Raw genomic sequence first — 16,972 nt, forward strand, 5'->3', positions numbered from 1 at the left:
CATAAGTGCCCATACAACCTCGGGGACCGGGCCCCGGCCTTGCGCTGAGAACCTATAGGCAGGGTTCCTCTTCCAACCCACGTCTCCTCTCTGTTCTCCTACTCCTTCGTTCCATACTGATCCTTCTCTCTCTTATGGAAGCTTAGGTTGCAGTTCTACGTCTTTCTCTTTCTGTTCCTTTCCCGTGCCAGCTGGCTCCGATCACTGAGGCAGCTGCAGCACTCCTTCCTCCATCCCTTCTTCCAGGGATCCCCACTCCTCCCGAGTGGCTTCCTTCCTCACTGACCTTCTGTCAGACTGAACCCCGACTGAACTCTCATCCTACACTTTCCCACTCTTTTATATATCTCAACTCCACCCACCTCTCAGCACATCCAGTGTTCCATGCAGGGAACCACCAGAGGTGCTCTGCTACTCTCTAAGCACTGAGCCGCAATGTGGTTGTGCAGAACTACCCTGTTGTGTGGGGTGTGAGTGTTGGAGTGTGGAAAGGAGTTCCCACCTTACCTGGATGATGGGGCACTACACCTTAGGAGAAGGTGCAGTACCTCTGTGGCGACTGAGCCTCAGGGGTGCCACATAAGCATTGATAGAGAGTAGAGGCCGGGGAATAGTGGGGGGACAGGTGAATTAGTTGGGCAGCAAAGTTTAGGATAGATTGGAGGGGTGCGAGAGTGAGACGGGAGGCCACAGAGCAAGAGGTTGAAGTAGTCGAGGCGGGAGATGATTAGGGCAAGCACTAGGGCAGGGGTCCCTAACCTATAGCTCGGGAGCCACATGTGGCTCGCGGTCCCATGAATTGTGGCTCGCGACTGTCTGCCAGCTTGCCGGTCCAGGTCTAGCAAACAGGTATGAAGAGCACATCACAAAATAGTGATTTACATGAGTAGTCCTGCACAGAAGAGCAGATCTGGATGCACATATACTGGTCTTAGGGGTTTAGCGATGTTTTAGGTATGGTACGCTGGAGGATGGTAATACCTGTTAGAGGAGGTGCTCAAAGCTGGATGTGACAGTGTGTTGGGAGTGCTTGATGGGAGAACACTGAATGGGGGTATTGTGGGAACCCTTGGATCTCAGTGTACTGCTTTGGAGTGATTTCTGTGGAAAAGCTTTGGTTATCATTATTCCTGTAATGGGGGCTTTGGTTGACACTTCTTTGAAAGCGATGGGAGCTGGATGTGACTCGCGCCCCTCTCTCAGTGCTGAATGTGGCTCGTGACCCTCTGTCTAAGCTGAATGTGGCTCTCAAGGTCAGAAAGGTTGGAGACCACTGCACTAGGGCTTTTGCAGATTCTTGGGTGAGGAATGTGCGGCTTTGGGAAATAGTTTTAGTTGGATTCGGCAGGAGATGGAAAGGGCTTGGATATGTGGTGTGAAGGAGAGATCAGTGGCAAGGGTTACTCTGAGGCAGCGAGCTTTGGGGGACTGGGCAGACATTGACAGCTAGGTCTGCTGGGGGATCGAGTGAGGCTGTGGAAAGATGATGAATTGTGTTTTAGCCATGTTGAGTTTTAGAAATCTAGCAGAGACGAAAGATGATATAGTGGACATTGTGGGATTCTGGTTAGGGAGATGATATCAGCTCCAGAGAGGCAGAGGAGAGAACTGAATGTTTTGAATAGCTGTTTAGGGTTGTGAGACAGGGAGAATATAAGAAGGTTTGTTTTGCTGCAGACTGCAGTGAGCGCAGACTTGAATGTAGTGAGGGACTGTTTGAATAAGATGAAGTGCTTAACGGAATGGGACTTTTTCCATTGACCAGCACCCCCAGTCCCGCACTGCTCCCCTAGGCCCGCACAGTTACCAGTGTCAGGTCTTGTGCACTTATCACTACCAGGCAGCACTACTCCCAGCCTCTAGCAGGGGGCGCTGCTGCACACTGCCGCCTGCTCTGAGCACTGTATGGGCGGGCAGCAGCACTCTTGCTTTACATACGTGTGGCCGCACGGTGTCGCTCTGTGCAGATCGCGTCCTCAGTGTCACGCTGTGATAACGGGGGGGAGAGGAGCTGCGCACACACTGAGCAGGGCACTAATCTCCTGGCAGCACACCGTCCGCAGCCGCCGCTGCCTTCTTCTCCCTCTCCTCCATTGTCTGGTGATGGAAGATCTGTCAGCGGATCTCTGCACCGTGCCTCCTCCTCCTGGCCGCAGATCACTGCTGTGTGGGAGGGCAGGGACGGTCCTGAGCCTTGGCAGTGCTTGCTAGGCAGCCACATGCGGACCGTTATCTGCTGCTCTGGGCTCGGTCATCGGCTGCTGTGCCTGTGCTGCCGCCAGAGACTATGGTGAAATTCCCGGCGCTCACTCCCTACTGGCCGCTCATCCGCTTCTTGGTGCCGCTGGGGATCACCAATATCGCCATCGACTTCGGGGAGCAGGTAGGCTGCACTGGGGCTCCAGCAGCTCCACCACCAGGGGGCATCATGGTGGTCACAGCATCAGCACCAGCCATAGTATTCATCATTATCCAGACTACGAATATTATCAGGATTATTAATCATTCTCACTGGTAACATCATCATCCATGTTATTGACTTGATTTTCCTAATCTTCTCATCCATATAACTATCAGCAGCCATATTATTGTCCTATTTCTTGTCATCCAGTGTCTGGGTTCTCTCTGCTGCCCCGGGCTGTGTATTGCTGGGGTCAGCGCCTGTCATTTCCACAGTCCCCTAGTGATTGCCCCACAGATGAGCTGGCACTGTAGGTGCCATACCTGACATGACTGCCCATACCTGGCTGGTAAACCAAGGGATCGCAACTAACGAATGATTGACAAAATCCAAATTGTCTTTCATTTGTTTTGTGCTCATGTGAGCATTTTTGGGATATTCTTCTATTAGAATCGCCCTGTCTGTGGGCAGAATTACACGGCATCCTATTAATTCCCTATAGCTTTCGTGCCCCTATGTGGCCATCATGCTGTTTTATCCCAGATTGCTTTGTGGGCAGCAGCGTACAGGCTGTCACAAGAGGTGGCCTGTATTCTGCAATCAGAGAGAGTCAGGGCCATATAGACTACGGGGTCCGTATGTGAAAACCGACTATCACAGCTGTGGGCCCAGGTGGGGGGTGCAAGTTCTGCCACTAAATAAAGCTGCTCCCCAGTTATACTCTGTATTTCCTGACATGCAATGTGAGCGCTTCTTGATTATCTCTGGGTAACTTGACCATGGTCTGCGGCAGCTGTAGATAATGGTTGCACATAATCCACTTTTCGCACCTGGCTGTGCGGCCTAGTTCCCGTCTTATCATAGGAAGCCCCCAGTGTTGGCAGCCTGTGACCGGGAGCGAGCAGTGTAATCTGTCTTGTACAGTCATTATACATGCACTCTGTGCCCTGACTCATGATGCAATGGAGCATTATGGAAACCATTGGCTCTGGCTGCCATCAGCTGTATTATACCTGTACAAGGACTGTCATCTGTGCCTCAGAAGGCCGACCGTCCCCATACAACTCTGCCATGCTTCCTTAATCTTCATTCATTCCCTTCGTCTTTCAGCAGTAACTAGAGAATATGTTGTCATTGTCAGATGTGGCAGGATAGCTCCGCTCACGTAGCCCGTCACCTGACAGCCTGACCCATGCTTGACTCTTAATGCTAGTCTGTTATCACATTAGCTTTTACCAGCCTCGGGGGGAACATTTAATCCCAGATATGCACACAGTATCTTCATGATGTCATTACATATACATCTCCTTATGTATTAGCATTAATGTATATACATGATCTCTTAACAAAAAGAGCCGGGTCTTTTGGATCCCAATCAAATCCCTATTAAATATGTGCCCCATAATGTTCCCCATCCTGTTATAATGTCTGCGGTCCTGTAATAATGTCCCCCATACTGTAATAATATCTGCTGTCCTGTAATAATGTCCCCATCCTGTAATAATGTCCTCCGTCCCCTGTCCTGTAATAATACCCCCCATCCTGTAATAATGTCGGCTGCCCTGTAATAATGTCCCCCATGCTGTAATATCTGCCATCCTGTAATAATGTCCCCCATCCTGTAATGACTGTGCCCCATACTGTAATAATGCGATGCTCGTGGAACCCGGTCAAAAGGAGCGCAGAGAGGGGAGAGTGTAGATTTAAAATCTTATTTTATTTCAGTCCACAACGTGTTTCAACAGAAACATGTCTTCATCAGGTGGCAGTCCATACTGTAATAATATCTGCCATCCTGTAATGTTCTCCTTCCTATAATAATGTCTGCCGCCCTGTAAAAATGTCCCCCATACTGTAATAGCTGCCGTCCTGTAATATTGTCCCCCATACTGTAACATCTGCCATCCTGTAATAATGTCCCCCATCCTGTAATAATGTCCCCATCCTGAAATAATGTCCTCTGTCCTGTAATAATGTCTGCCGCCCTGTAAAAATGTCCCCCATACTGTAATATCTGCCACCCTGTAATATCTGCTGTCCTGTAATAATATCCCCATCCTGAAATAATGTCCCCCATTCTGTAATGTCTGCCGCCCTGTAATAATTTTCCCCTTCCTTAATAATGTTCCCCGTCCTGTAATAATGCCCCTCTTCCTTAATAATGTCTGCCATCCTGTAATAATGCCCCCCATCCTGTAATATCTGCTGTCCTGTAATAATGTCCCCCTTCCCATTATAATGTCCGCCGTCCTGTAATAATGTCCCCCTTCTGTAATGTTATAATGTCCGCCGTCCTGTAATAATGTCCCCCTTCTGTCCTGTAATAATACCCCCCATCCTGTAATAATGTCTGCCGCCCTGTAATAATGTCCCCCATACTGTAATATCTGCCATCCTGTAATAATGTCCTGTAATAATGTCCCCCATCCTGTAATGAGTGTGCCCCATACTGTAATAATGCGATGCTCGTGGATCCCGGTCAAAAGGAGCGCAGAGAGGGGAGAGTGTAGATTTAAAATCTTATTTTATTTCAGTCCACAACTCGTTTCAACAGAAACATGTCTTCCTCAGGTGGCAGTCCATACTGTAATAATATCTGCCATCCTGTAATGTTCTCCTTCCTATAATGTCTGCCGCCCTGTAAAAATGTCCCCCATACTGTAATAGCTGCCGTCCTGTAATATTGTCCCCCATACTGTAACATCTGCCATCCTGTAATAATGTCCCCATCCTGTAATAATGTCCCCATCCTGAAATAATGTCCTCTGTCCTGTAATAATGTCTGCCGCCCTGTAAAAATGTCCCCCATACTGTAATATCTGCCACCCTGTAATATCTGCTGTCCTGTAATAATATCCCCATCCTGAAATAATGTCCCCCATCCTGTAATGTCTGCCGCCCTGTAATAATTTTCCCCTTCCTTAATAATGTTCCCCGTCCTGTAATAATGCCCCTCTTCCTTAATAATGTCTGCCATCCTGTAATAATGCCCCCCATCCTGTAATATCTGCTGTCCTGTAATAATGTCCCCCTTCCCATTATAATGTCCGCCGTCCTGTAATAATGTCCCCCTTCTGTCCTGTAATAATGTCAGTCGTCCTGTAATAATACCCCCCATCCTGTAATAATGTCTGCCGCCCTGTAATAATGTCCCCCATACTGTAATATCTGCCATCCTGTAATAATGTCCCCCATCCTGTAATGAGTGTGCCCCATACTGTAATAATGCGATGCTCGTGGATCCCGGTCAAAAGGAGCGCAGAGAGGGGAGAGTGTAGATTTAAAATCTTATTTTATTTCAGTCCACAACTCGTTTCAACAGAAACATGTCTTCCTCAGGTGGCAGTCCATACTGTAATAATATCTGCCATCCTGTAATGTTCTCCTTCCTATAATGTCTGCCGCCCTGTAAAAATGTCCCCCATACTGTAATAGCTGCCGTCCTGTAATATTGTCCCCCATACTGTAACATCTGCCATCCTGTAATAATGTCCCCATCCTGAAATAATGTCCTCTGTCCTGTAATAATGTCTGCCGCCCTGTAAAAATGTCCCCCATACTGTAATATCTGCTGTCCTGTAATAATGTCTGCTGTCCTGTAATAATGTCCCCCATCCTGTAATGTCTGCCGCCCTGTAAAAATGTCCCTCATACTGTAATAATTTTCCCCTTCCTTAATAATGTTCCCCGTCCTGTAATAATGCCCCTCTTCCTTAATAATGTCTGCCATCCTGTAATAATGCCCCCCATCCTGTAATATCTTCTGTCCTGTAATAATGTCCCCCTTCCCATTATAATGACCGCCGTCCTGTAATAATGTCCCCCTTCTGTAATGTTATAGTGTCCGCCGTCCTGTAATAATGTCCCCTTCCCATTATAATGACCGCCGTCCTGTAATAATGTCCCCCTTCTGTCCTGTAATAACGTCCCCCTTCTGTCCTGTAATAACGTCCCCCTTCTGTCCTGTAATAACGGCCCCCTTCTGTCCTGTAATAACGGCCCCCTTCTGTCCTGTAATAACGGCCCCCATACTGTAATATCTGCCATCCTGTAATAATGTCCTGTAATAATGTCCCCCATCTTGTAATGACTGTGCCCCATACTGTAATAATGCGATGCTCGTGGAGCCCGGTCAAAAGGAGCGCAGAGAGGGGGTAATAGATTTAAAATCTTATTTTATTTCAGTCCACAACGCGTTTCGACAGAAACATCTGTCTTCCTCAGGTGGCAGTCCATACTTTAATAATATCTGCCATCCTGTAATGTTCTCCTTCCTATAATAATGTCTGCCGCCCTGTAATATTGTCCCCCATACTGTAATAGCTGCCGTCCTGTAATATTGTCCCCCATACTGTAATAGCTGCCGTCCTGTAATAATGTCCCCCATCCTGTAATAATGTCCACCATCCTGAAATAATGTCCTCTAATAATGTCTGCCGCCCTGTAAAAATGTCCCCATACTGTAATATCTGCCGCCCTGTAAAAATGTCCCCCATCCTGCAATAATGTCCCATCCTGAAATAATGTCCTCTGTCCTGTAATGTTTTCCGCCCTATAATAATGTCCCCCATACTGTAATATCTGTCGCCCTGTAAAAATGTCCCCCATACTGTAATAATTTCCCCCTTCCTTAATAATGCCCCTCTTCCTTAATGTCTGCCATCCTGTAATAATGACCCATCCTGTAATATCTGCTGTCCTGTAATAATGTCCCCCTTCCCATTATAATGACCGCCGTCCTGTAATAATGTCCCCCTTCTGTAATGTTATAATGTCCGCCGTCCTGTAATAATGTCCCCATTCCCATTATAATGACCGCCGTCCTGTAATAATGTCCCCCGTCCCGTTATAATGACCGCCGTCCTGTAATAATGTCCCCCTTCTGTAATGTAATAATGTCCCCCGTCCTGTTATAATGTCCGCCGTCCTGTAATAATATCGCCCATCCTGGCACCTATTCTGTAATAAAGTATTTCTGGTAACACCACCCCATCCCCATGTGACCACGTTTTGCCTTGATCTACGTCGTTGGTCACATTGGCAGATTCTGAGATTTTTTTTTTTCTTCCCCGTAAGAGCCATTCAGAAACCACTAACTGATCACATGGATCTCAGTGAGTTCTGGCCCCCATCATTTACAGGAAGGATCTCGCATGTTCGTGAAAGGCCCATCCCCACTGTTAGGTGACAAATGTGGCCACAATAAATGCACATGATGTCTTTTTCAGTTGGTTCCACCTGAAGTAGCACCACAAAACCGCATCAAAAATGACCATAGTGCACAGCAATGCCAAATCCACACTCTTGTGCACGTGTTCGGGATCTGGGAAGCAGAGAAAGTATCCACTGTCCACTATAGTGTAGCATAAAGAGAAGAGACGCCTGCGGTTTGGACGCTACAAACACTATGGCGCAGCCTCTTCAGGAGACAGACCATGAGCGCTTTCCTAAATAAGCCTGGACTCCGCTCCTCCGCTGGCACAGCAGAGACGTTGTGTGCACAGGCCCTGAAGGGGCTCCCAGGGTCTTCCTGAAGCCTTTTGTAATGCGCCTAGAAATGGGGTACTTAGAATTATTTAGGTGCTCTGCATTAACTTCTACAGAGGGTAGAAAGAAAAAAGGGACTGGCTGACATAGGGGTCCTAGTGGCTGCTAAAATGTTCAGCAACTTGGTCATGTGACAGTATTTTCTCCATCTTCTCTCCATTCTCTCAGTCAGTGGAAATTGGACCGTACTCAGATTTCATCCGAGTGCGGTCTAATGTTATCTATTGACTTGCATAGCCGAGTCCGATCTGAACATCAGATGTAAATCGTGCATGCTGCGATTTTTTTCTTTTCTTTTTTCTCCCATCAGACTGTCAAAAGAAAAAATTGTACTTGTTCATGGCCCCATAAAATAACATTGATCAAATAACATTGACAAAACATCGGCTGGCACTTGGAATCAGCTGTGATCCTGTGCTGTAATGTCTGTATACACTTTTGCTTCCTCCCCTTCCCAGGAGCTGTGGTATGACCAGACCATGTTCCTGTACAGTCAGACACAGCCTTTACACAGGACACAGCAGGGACACATGTATAAGATTATCTCAGCACATGAACATTTTATTTAATCTCATCAAATTGTGGAAATTATTATTACTCCACGATCTAGTGATTAAAATCATCTTTAAAATTAACTTTGCTCTTGGGAAAATTTTAAAGGGAACCTGTCACCAGTTTTGGAGCCTATGAACAAATGCCACCACCTTTAACTGCTCCTGTTCTGCATTCCACAATTGTATCTGTCAGCTCCTGACTCCCCCTGTATGCCCCCAAAAATACCATTTTATATGCTCCCGCGCTGTATGTAAATAAGAGGGGTCCGGTCCGATTGGCGTCTTTGCTGCTGTGTACGTCCCTCCTCTCTGCTCCTAATCGCGTCCTCCTGCTTTGATTTATATGATGCGTCATCCACATAGCAAACCTAGAGCTCGCGCCTGCGCAGTAGCCTCACAGGACCATGCAGGCGCACTCTGCTCTGCCCTACTGTGAAGAGAGCATAAAATAGCAATGTGCAAGTGCATAGTTGTGATTGATGTGAATGGCGAACCAAGATCTCGCGCCTGTGCAGTAGCCTCATTCAAATGACGTAGCAATGCGCTTGCACAGTGCTGTTTAATGCCCTGCTCACAGTGGGGCAGAGGAGAGTGCGCCTGCGCGGTCCTGTGAGGCTACTGCGCAAGCTCTCAGTTCATTATGTGGATGACGCATCACATCAATCAAAGCAGGAGGACGCGATTAGGAGCAGAGAGGAGGGACGTACGCCGCAGCAAGGACGCCCATCGGACCGGGCCCTCTTATTTACATACAGCGCGGAAGCATATCAAATGGTACTTTTGGGGGCATACAGCGGGAGTCAAGAGCTGAGAGAAACATTTGTGGAATGCAGCACAGGAGCAGTTAAAGGTGGTGGCATTTGTTCATAGGCTCCAAAACTGGTGACATGTTCCCTTTAAGATACTTTTCTTTTTTGGCTGTGATGCTTGTTGCCCTTAATTTTTCAAAATGTCAAATATGGTTCATAAATTTTGCTCAGAATAAAAAATGGTCTTCAATGTTTGTTTTTTTTGTTTTTTTTTTTTAGGTTAAAAAGCTGCATGTTTGCACCAAAATAACTAGCGTACATAAAATCGGTGTGGGGGAGGGGGGATGGAGTACATTCGTACCAAATTATGTGAGTTTTTAAAATGTCACAATTGATGAATCAAAAACATCTTAAAACCCAAAACCTCTCCCAATATGGTGAACGTAAAAATCCCCAGATATAAAATGGACTTTAAAAATGACACAAATTAATAGAAGAATTGTACATAAATGAAAAGCGAAAAAACTAGACCAGAAAAGGCACAATAGCAGTAATGAATCGGGCCCTACATGCTGCTGACTTTTAGCCTGTGTACCCACGGGAAGTTTTGGACGCTGTGTATTTTCGCTGCATCAAAAACGCAGCGTCTGACAGTTCCATAAAAGTGGATGGGATTTATAGAGATCTTCTGCCCATTGTCCCTTTCTTTATGCACAGTAAAGTGACCTGTGTTGCCTGTTTCCTATCCGCCACATGTTGGTTTCTCTTGTGGGTATGCTGAGGTGTGGATTTTCCCCATAGACTTTCATTAGATGTGAAAAATAAGCAGGTAAAAAAAAAGCATATGCTTGGCTTGGCTACACGGAGACCTGCAGAGGACTAGTCATGGAAGCATAGCCCGGATCCTTGGAGGCTGGGCTACACGGAGACCTGCAGAGGACTACTCATGGGAGCATAGCCCGAATCCTTGGAGGCTGGGCTACACGGAGACCTGCAGAGGACTAGTCATTGTAGAATAGCCCGGATTCTCGGAGGCTGGGCTACACAGAGACCTACAGAGGACTAGTCATGGGAGCATAGCCCGGATCCTCGGAGGCTGGGCTACACAGAGACCTACAGAGGACTAGTCATGGGAGCATAGCCCGGATCCTCGGAGGCTGGGCTACACAGAGACCTACAGAGGACTAGTCATGGGAGCATAGCCCGGATCCTTGGAGGCTGGCTACACGGAGACCTGCAGAGGACTAGTCATGGGAGCATAGCCCGAATCCTTGGAGGCTGGGCTACACGGAGACCTGCAGAGGACTAGTCATGGGAGCATAGCCCGAATCCTTGGAGGCTGGGCTACACGGAGACCTGCAGAGAACTAGTCATGGGAGCATAGCCCGGATCCTCGGAGGCTGGGCTACACAGAGACCTACAGAGGACTAGTCATGGGAGCATAGCCCGGATCCTCGGAGGCTGAGCTACACAGAGACCTGCAGAGGACCAGTCATGGGAGCATAGCCCGGATCCTCGGAGGCTGGGCTACACAGAGACCTGCAGAGGACCAGTCATGGGAGCATAGCCCGGATCCTCGGAGGCTGGGCTACACAGAGACCTACAGAGGACTAGTCATGGGAGCATAGCCCGGATCCTCGGAGGCTGAGCTACACAGAGACCTGCAGAGGACCAGTCATGGTAGCCTCCAATGTGCCAAGAGAGGAGAGTCTATGTAACATTTATGTAATATTTATTTATTTTTTATTTGAAACTTTGTAGAAATTGTTTTACTTTTAGGAACTTAAAAAAAATCCCACAAAATGTGGAATAATCTCATGCTGTGCATTTAGAATTCACACTTCAGTTTCTGCTCAGAGAATGCCTGTAGTGTGTGGATGAGATAATGTATACTGAAATCCCTTCCACTTTGCTGCTTGTGGATTGTTTGGCTCCGAAATTGACAATAAATCCACAGTTATTCTGCCATGTGTGAACAAGCAGTTAACCTGCTGCTCCCTCCTTATGTGGGGCATGGATGGAATTAGGAGGCCAGGTGGCATTATGCTGCTGTGCGGTACAGGCCGGACTTTCTTATGTGAATCGTTAACTTTAAGCCCCAAATCAATGACCCACAGTGCCTTGTATCCTATAAGAGAAAACAATGGCATTGTTTTTTACTGAGTGGGAAAACGGCATTCAAAGAATCGCTCATGTTATACCAGTCTTATTGTGACTAAAATGGAGGATGGCGCCACAGTATTGGGACAGCTCCACACACAAGAATGTTCAGAAACAAAGTCTGACAAAAAGCTCAGAAGTGTGTAAAATTGAATGTAGAAATAGAAGATTATCTGTGATAGCACGTAAGTTTAGTCAGATACCCTGGATGCGAGTAGGACTAGTTATTATCTACCGTTTTGGTTACAGTCTTTTGGGCCGAGAGACTAAAGAAGTGATCCCTCAGCTCTCTGGTGAGGAGGATGATGGTAGCAGCCAAGCAATGTGCCATTCCTACGTCCCCTTTATGTCACTGATAACAAAACTGTCTGTGGATTGTCACTGACGACACACCGGACCCGCTGACAGTGACACACCTACTACTATCCCTATCACAGTGACACACCAGCCTCACTGACAGTGACACACCAGCCTCACTGACACTGCACACCTACTACTATCCCTATCACAGTGACACACCAGCCTCACTGACACTGCACACCTACTACTATCCCTATCACAGTGACACACCAGCCTCACTGACACTGCACACCTACTACTATCCCTATCACAGTGACACACCAGCCTCACTGACACTGCACACCTACTACTATCCCTATCACAGTGACACACCAGCCTCACTGACACTGCACACCTACTACTATCCCTATCGCAGTGACACACCAGCCTCACTGACACTGCACACCTACTACTATCCCTATCACAGTGACACACCAGCCTCACTGACACTGCACACCTACTACTATCCCTATCACAGTGACACACCAGCCTCACTGACACTGCACAGGTACTACTATCCCTATCGCAGTGACATACCAGCCTCACTGACACTGCACACCTACTACTATCACAGTGACACACCAGCCTCACTGACACTGCACACCTACTACTATCCCTATCACAGTGACACACCAGCCTCACTGACACTGCACACCTACTACTATCCCTATCACAGTGACACACCAGCCTCACTGACACTACACACCTACTACTATCCCTATCACAGTGACACACCAGCCTCACTGACACTGCACACCTACTACTATCCCTATCACAGTGACACACCAGCCTCACTGACACTACACACCTACTACTATCCCTATCACAGTGACACACCAGCCTCACTGACACTGCACACCTACTACTATCCCTATCACAGTGACACACCAGCCTCACTGACACTGCACACCTACTACTATCCCTATCGCAGTGACACACCAGCCTCACTGACACTGCACAGGTACTACTATCCCTATCGCAGTGACACACCAGCCTCACTGACACTGCACACCTACTACTATCCCTATCAGTGACACACCAGCCTCACTGACACTGCACACCTACTACTATCACAGTGACACACCAGCCTCACTGACACTGCACACCTACTACTATCACAGTGACACACCAGCCTCACTGACACTGCACACCTACTACTATCCCTATCACAGTGACACACCAGCCTCACTGACACTGCACACCTACTACTATCCCTATCACAGTGACACACCAGCCTCACTGACACTGCACACCTACTACTATCCCTATCACAGTGACACCCCAGCCTCACTGACACTGCACAACTACTACTATCCCTATCACAGTGACACCCCAGCCTCACTGACACTGCACACCTACTACTATCCCTATCACAGTGACATACCAGCCTCACTGACACTACACACCTACTACTATCACAGTGACACACCAGCCTCACTGACACTGCACACCAGCCTCACTGACACTGCACACCTACTACTATCCCTATCACAGTGACATACCAGCCTCACTGACACTACACACCTACTACTATCACAGTGACACACCAGCCTCACTGACGCTGCACACCTACTACTATCCCTATCACAGTGACACACCAGCCTCACTGACACTGCACACCTACTACTATCACAGTGACACACCAGCCTCACTGACACTGCACACCTACTACTATCACAGTGACACACCAGCCTCACTGACACTGCACACCTACTACTATCCCTATCACAGTGACACACCAGCCTCACTGACACTGCACACCTACTACTATCCCTATCACAGTGACACACCAGCCTCACTGACACTGCACACCTACTACTATCCCTATCACAGTGACACACCAGCCTCACTGACACTGCACACCTACTACTATCCCTATCACAGTGACACACCAGCCTCACTGACACTGCACACCTACTACTATCCCTATCACAGTGACACACCAGCCTCACTGACACTGCACACCTACTACTATCCCTATCACAGTGACACACCAGCCTCACTGACACTGCACACCTACTACTATCCCTATCACAGTGACACACCAGCCTCACTGACACTACACACCTACTACTATCACAGTGACACACCAGCCTCACTGACACTACACACCTACTACTATCACAGTGACACACCAGCCTCACTGACACTGCACACCAGCCTCACTGACACTGCACACCTACTACTATCCCTATCACAGTGACATACCAGCCTCACTGACACTACACACCTACTACTATCACAGTGACACACCAGCCTCACTGACGCTGCACACCTAATATTCTCCCTATCACAGTGACACACCAGCCTCACTGACACTGCACACCTACTACTATCCCTATCACAGTGACATACCAGCCTCACTGACACTACACACCTACTACTATCACAGTGACACACCAGCCTCACTGACACTGCACACCTACTACTATCACAGTGACACACCAGCCTCACTGACACTGCACACCTACTACTATCCCTATCACAGTGACACACCAGCCTCACTGACACTGCACACCTACTACTATCCCTATCACAGTGACACACCAGCCTCACTGACACTGCACACCTACTACTATCCCTATCACAGTGACACACCAGCCTCACTGACACTGCACACCTACTACTATCCCTATCACAGTGACACACCAGCCTCACTGACACTGCACACCTACTACTATCACAGTGACACACCAGCCTCACTGACACTGCACACCTACTACTATCCCTATCACAGTGACACACCAGCCTCACTGACACTGCACACCTACTACTATCACAGTGACACACCAGCCTCACTGACACTGCACACCTACTACTATCACAGTGACACACCAGCCTCACTGACACTGCACACCTACTACTATCCCTATCACAGTGACACACCAGCCTCACTGACACTGCACACCTACTACTATCCCTATCACAGTGACACACCAGCCTCACTGACACTGCACACCTACTACTATCCCTATCACAGTGACACACCAGCCTCACTGACACTGCACACCTACTACTATCCCTATCACAGTGACACACCAGCCTCACTGACACTGCACACCTACTACTATCCCTATCACAGTGACACACCAGCCTCACTGACACTGCACACCTACTACTATCCCTATCACAGTGACACACCAGCCTCACTGACACTGCACACCTACTACTATCCCTATCACAGTGACACACCAGCCTCACTGACACTACACACCTACTACTATCACAGTGACACACCAGCCTCACTGACACTACACACCTACTACTATCACAGTGACACACCAGCCTCACTGACACTGCACACCAGCCTCACTGACACTGCACACCTACTACTATCCCTATCACAGTGACATACCAGCCTCACTGACACTACACACCTACTACTATCACAGTGACACACCAGCCTCACTGACGCTGCACACCTAATATTCTCCCTATCACAGTGACACACCAGCCTCACTGACACTGCACACCTACTACTATCCCTATCACAGTGACATACCAGCCTCACTGACACTACACACCTACTACTATCACAGTGACACACCAGCCTCACTGACACTGCACACCTACTACTATCACAGTGACACACCAGCCTCACTGACACTGCACACCTACTACTATCCCTATCACAGTGACACACCAGCCTCACTGACACTGCACACCTACTACTATCCCTATCACAGTGACACACCAGCCTCACTGACACTGCACACCTACTACTATCCCTATCACAGTGACACACCAGCCTCACTGACACTGCACAGGTACTACTATCCCTATCGCAGTGACACACCAGCCTCACTGACACTGCACACCTACTACTATCCCTATCACAGTGACACACCAGCCTCACTGACACTGCACACCTACTACTATCCCTATCACAGTGACACACCAGCCTCACTGACACTGCACACCTACTACTATCCCTATCACAGTGACACACCAGCCTCACTGACACTGCGCACCTACTACTATCCCTATCACAGTGACATACCAGCCTCACTGACACTGCACAGGTACTACTATCCCTATCACAGTGACACACCAGCCTCACTGACACTGCACACCTACTACTATCACAGTGACACACCAGCCTCACTGACACTGCACACCTACTACTATCCTTATCACAGTGACACACCAGCCTCACTGACACTGCACACCTACTACTATCCCTATCACAGTGACACACCAGCCTCACTGACACTGCACACCTACTACTATCCCTATCACAGTGACAAACCAGCCTCACTGACACTGCACACCTACTACTATCCCTATCACAGTGACACACCAGCCTCACTGACACTGCAAACCTACTACTATCCCTATCACAGTGACACACCAGCCTCACTGACACTGCACACCTACTACTATCCCTATCACAGTGACACACCAGCCTCACTGACACTGCACACCTACTACTATCCCTATCACAGTGACACACCAGCCTCACTGACACTGCACACCTACTACTATCCCTATCACAGTGACATACCAGCCTCACTGACACTACACACCTACTACTATCACAGTGACACACCAGCCTCACTGACACTGCACACCTACTACTATCCCTATCACGGTGACATACCAGCCTCACTGACACTACACACCTACTACTATCACAGTGACACACCAGCCTCACTGACGCTGCACACCTAATATTCTCCCTATCACAGTGACACACCAGCCTCACTGACACTGCACACCTACTACTATCCCTATCACAGTGACACACCAGCCTCACTGACACTGCACACCTACTACTATCACTATCACAGTGACACACCAGCCTCACTGACACTGCACACCTACTACTATCCCTATCACAGTGACATACCAGCCTCACTGACACTACACACCTACTACTATCACAGTGACACACCAGCCTCACTGACACTGCACACCTACTACTATCACAGTGACACACCAGCCTCACTGACACTGCACACCTACTACTATCCCTATCACAGTGACACACCAGCCTCACTGACACTGCACACCTACTACTATCCCTATCACAGTGACACACCAGCCTCACTGACACTGCACACCTACTACTATCCCTATCACAGTGACACACCAGCCTCACTGACACTGCACACCTACTACTATCCCTATCACAGTGACACACCAGCCTCACTGACACTGCACACCTACTACTATCCCTATCACAGTGACACACCAGCCTCACTGACACTGCACACCTACTA

At 48.3% G+C, this 16,972-nt stretch overlaps 1 protein-coding gene across 1 annotated transcript in view; it reads left to right on the forward strand.

The window, feature by feature from the left end:
* The first annotated feature begins 1,953 nt into the window (after positions 1-1,953).
* The window catches only part of ANKH (ANKH inorganic pyrophosphate transport regulator), a 152,019-nt gene continuing 137,000 nt past the window's right edge, over positions 1,954-16,972 (forward strand). Inside the window, exon 1 of the mRNA XM_073569444.1 lies at positions 1,954-2,383. Coding sequence (XP_073425545.1) covers positions 2,288-2,383 — 96 coding nt within the window. The 5' untranslated portion in view covers positions 1,954-2,287. The remainder of the gene's footprint in view (positions 2,384-16,972) is intronic.

Source organism: Dendrobates tinctorius, unplaced genomic scaffold (genome assembly GCF_039654945.1).
Source record: "Dendrobates tinctorius isolate UK_male_01 unplaced genomic scaffold, ASM3965494v1 ptg000025l, whole genome shotgun sequence".
NCBI classification, from domain to species: domain Eukaryota; kingdom Metazoa; phylum Chordata; class Amphibia; order Anura; family Dendrobatidae; genus Dendrobates; species Dendrobates tinctorius.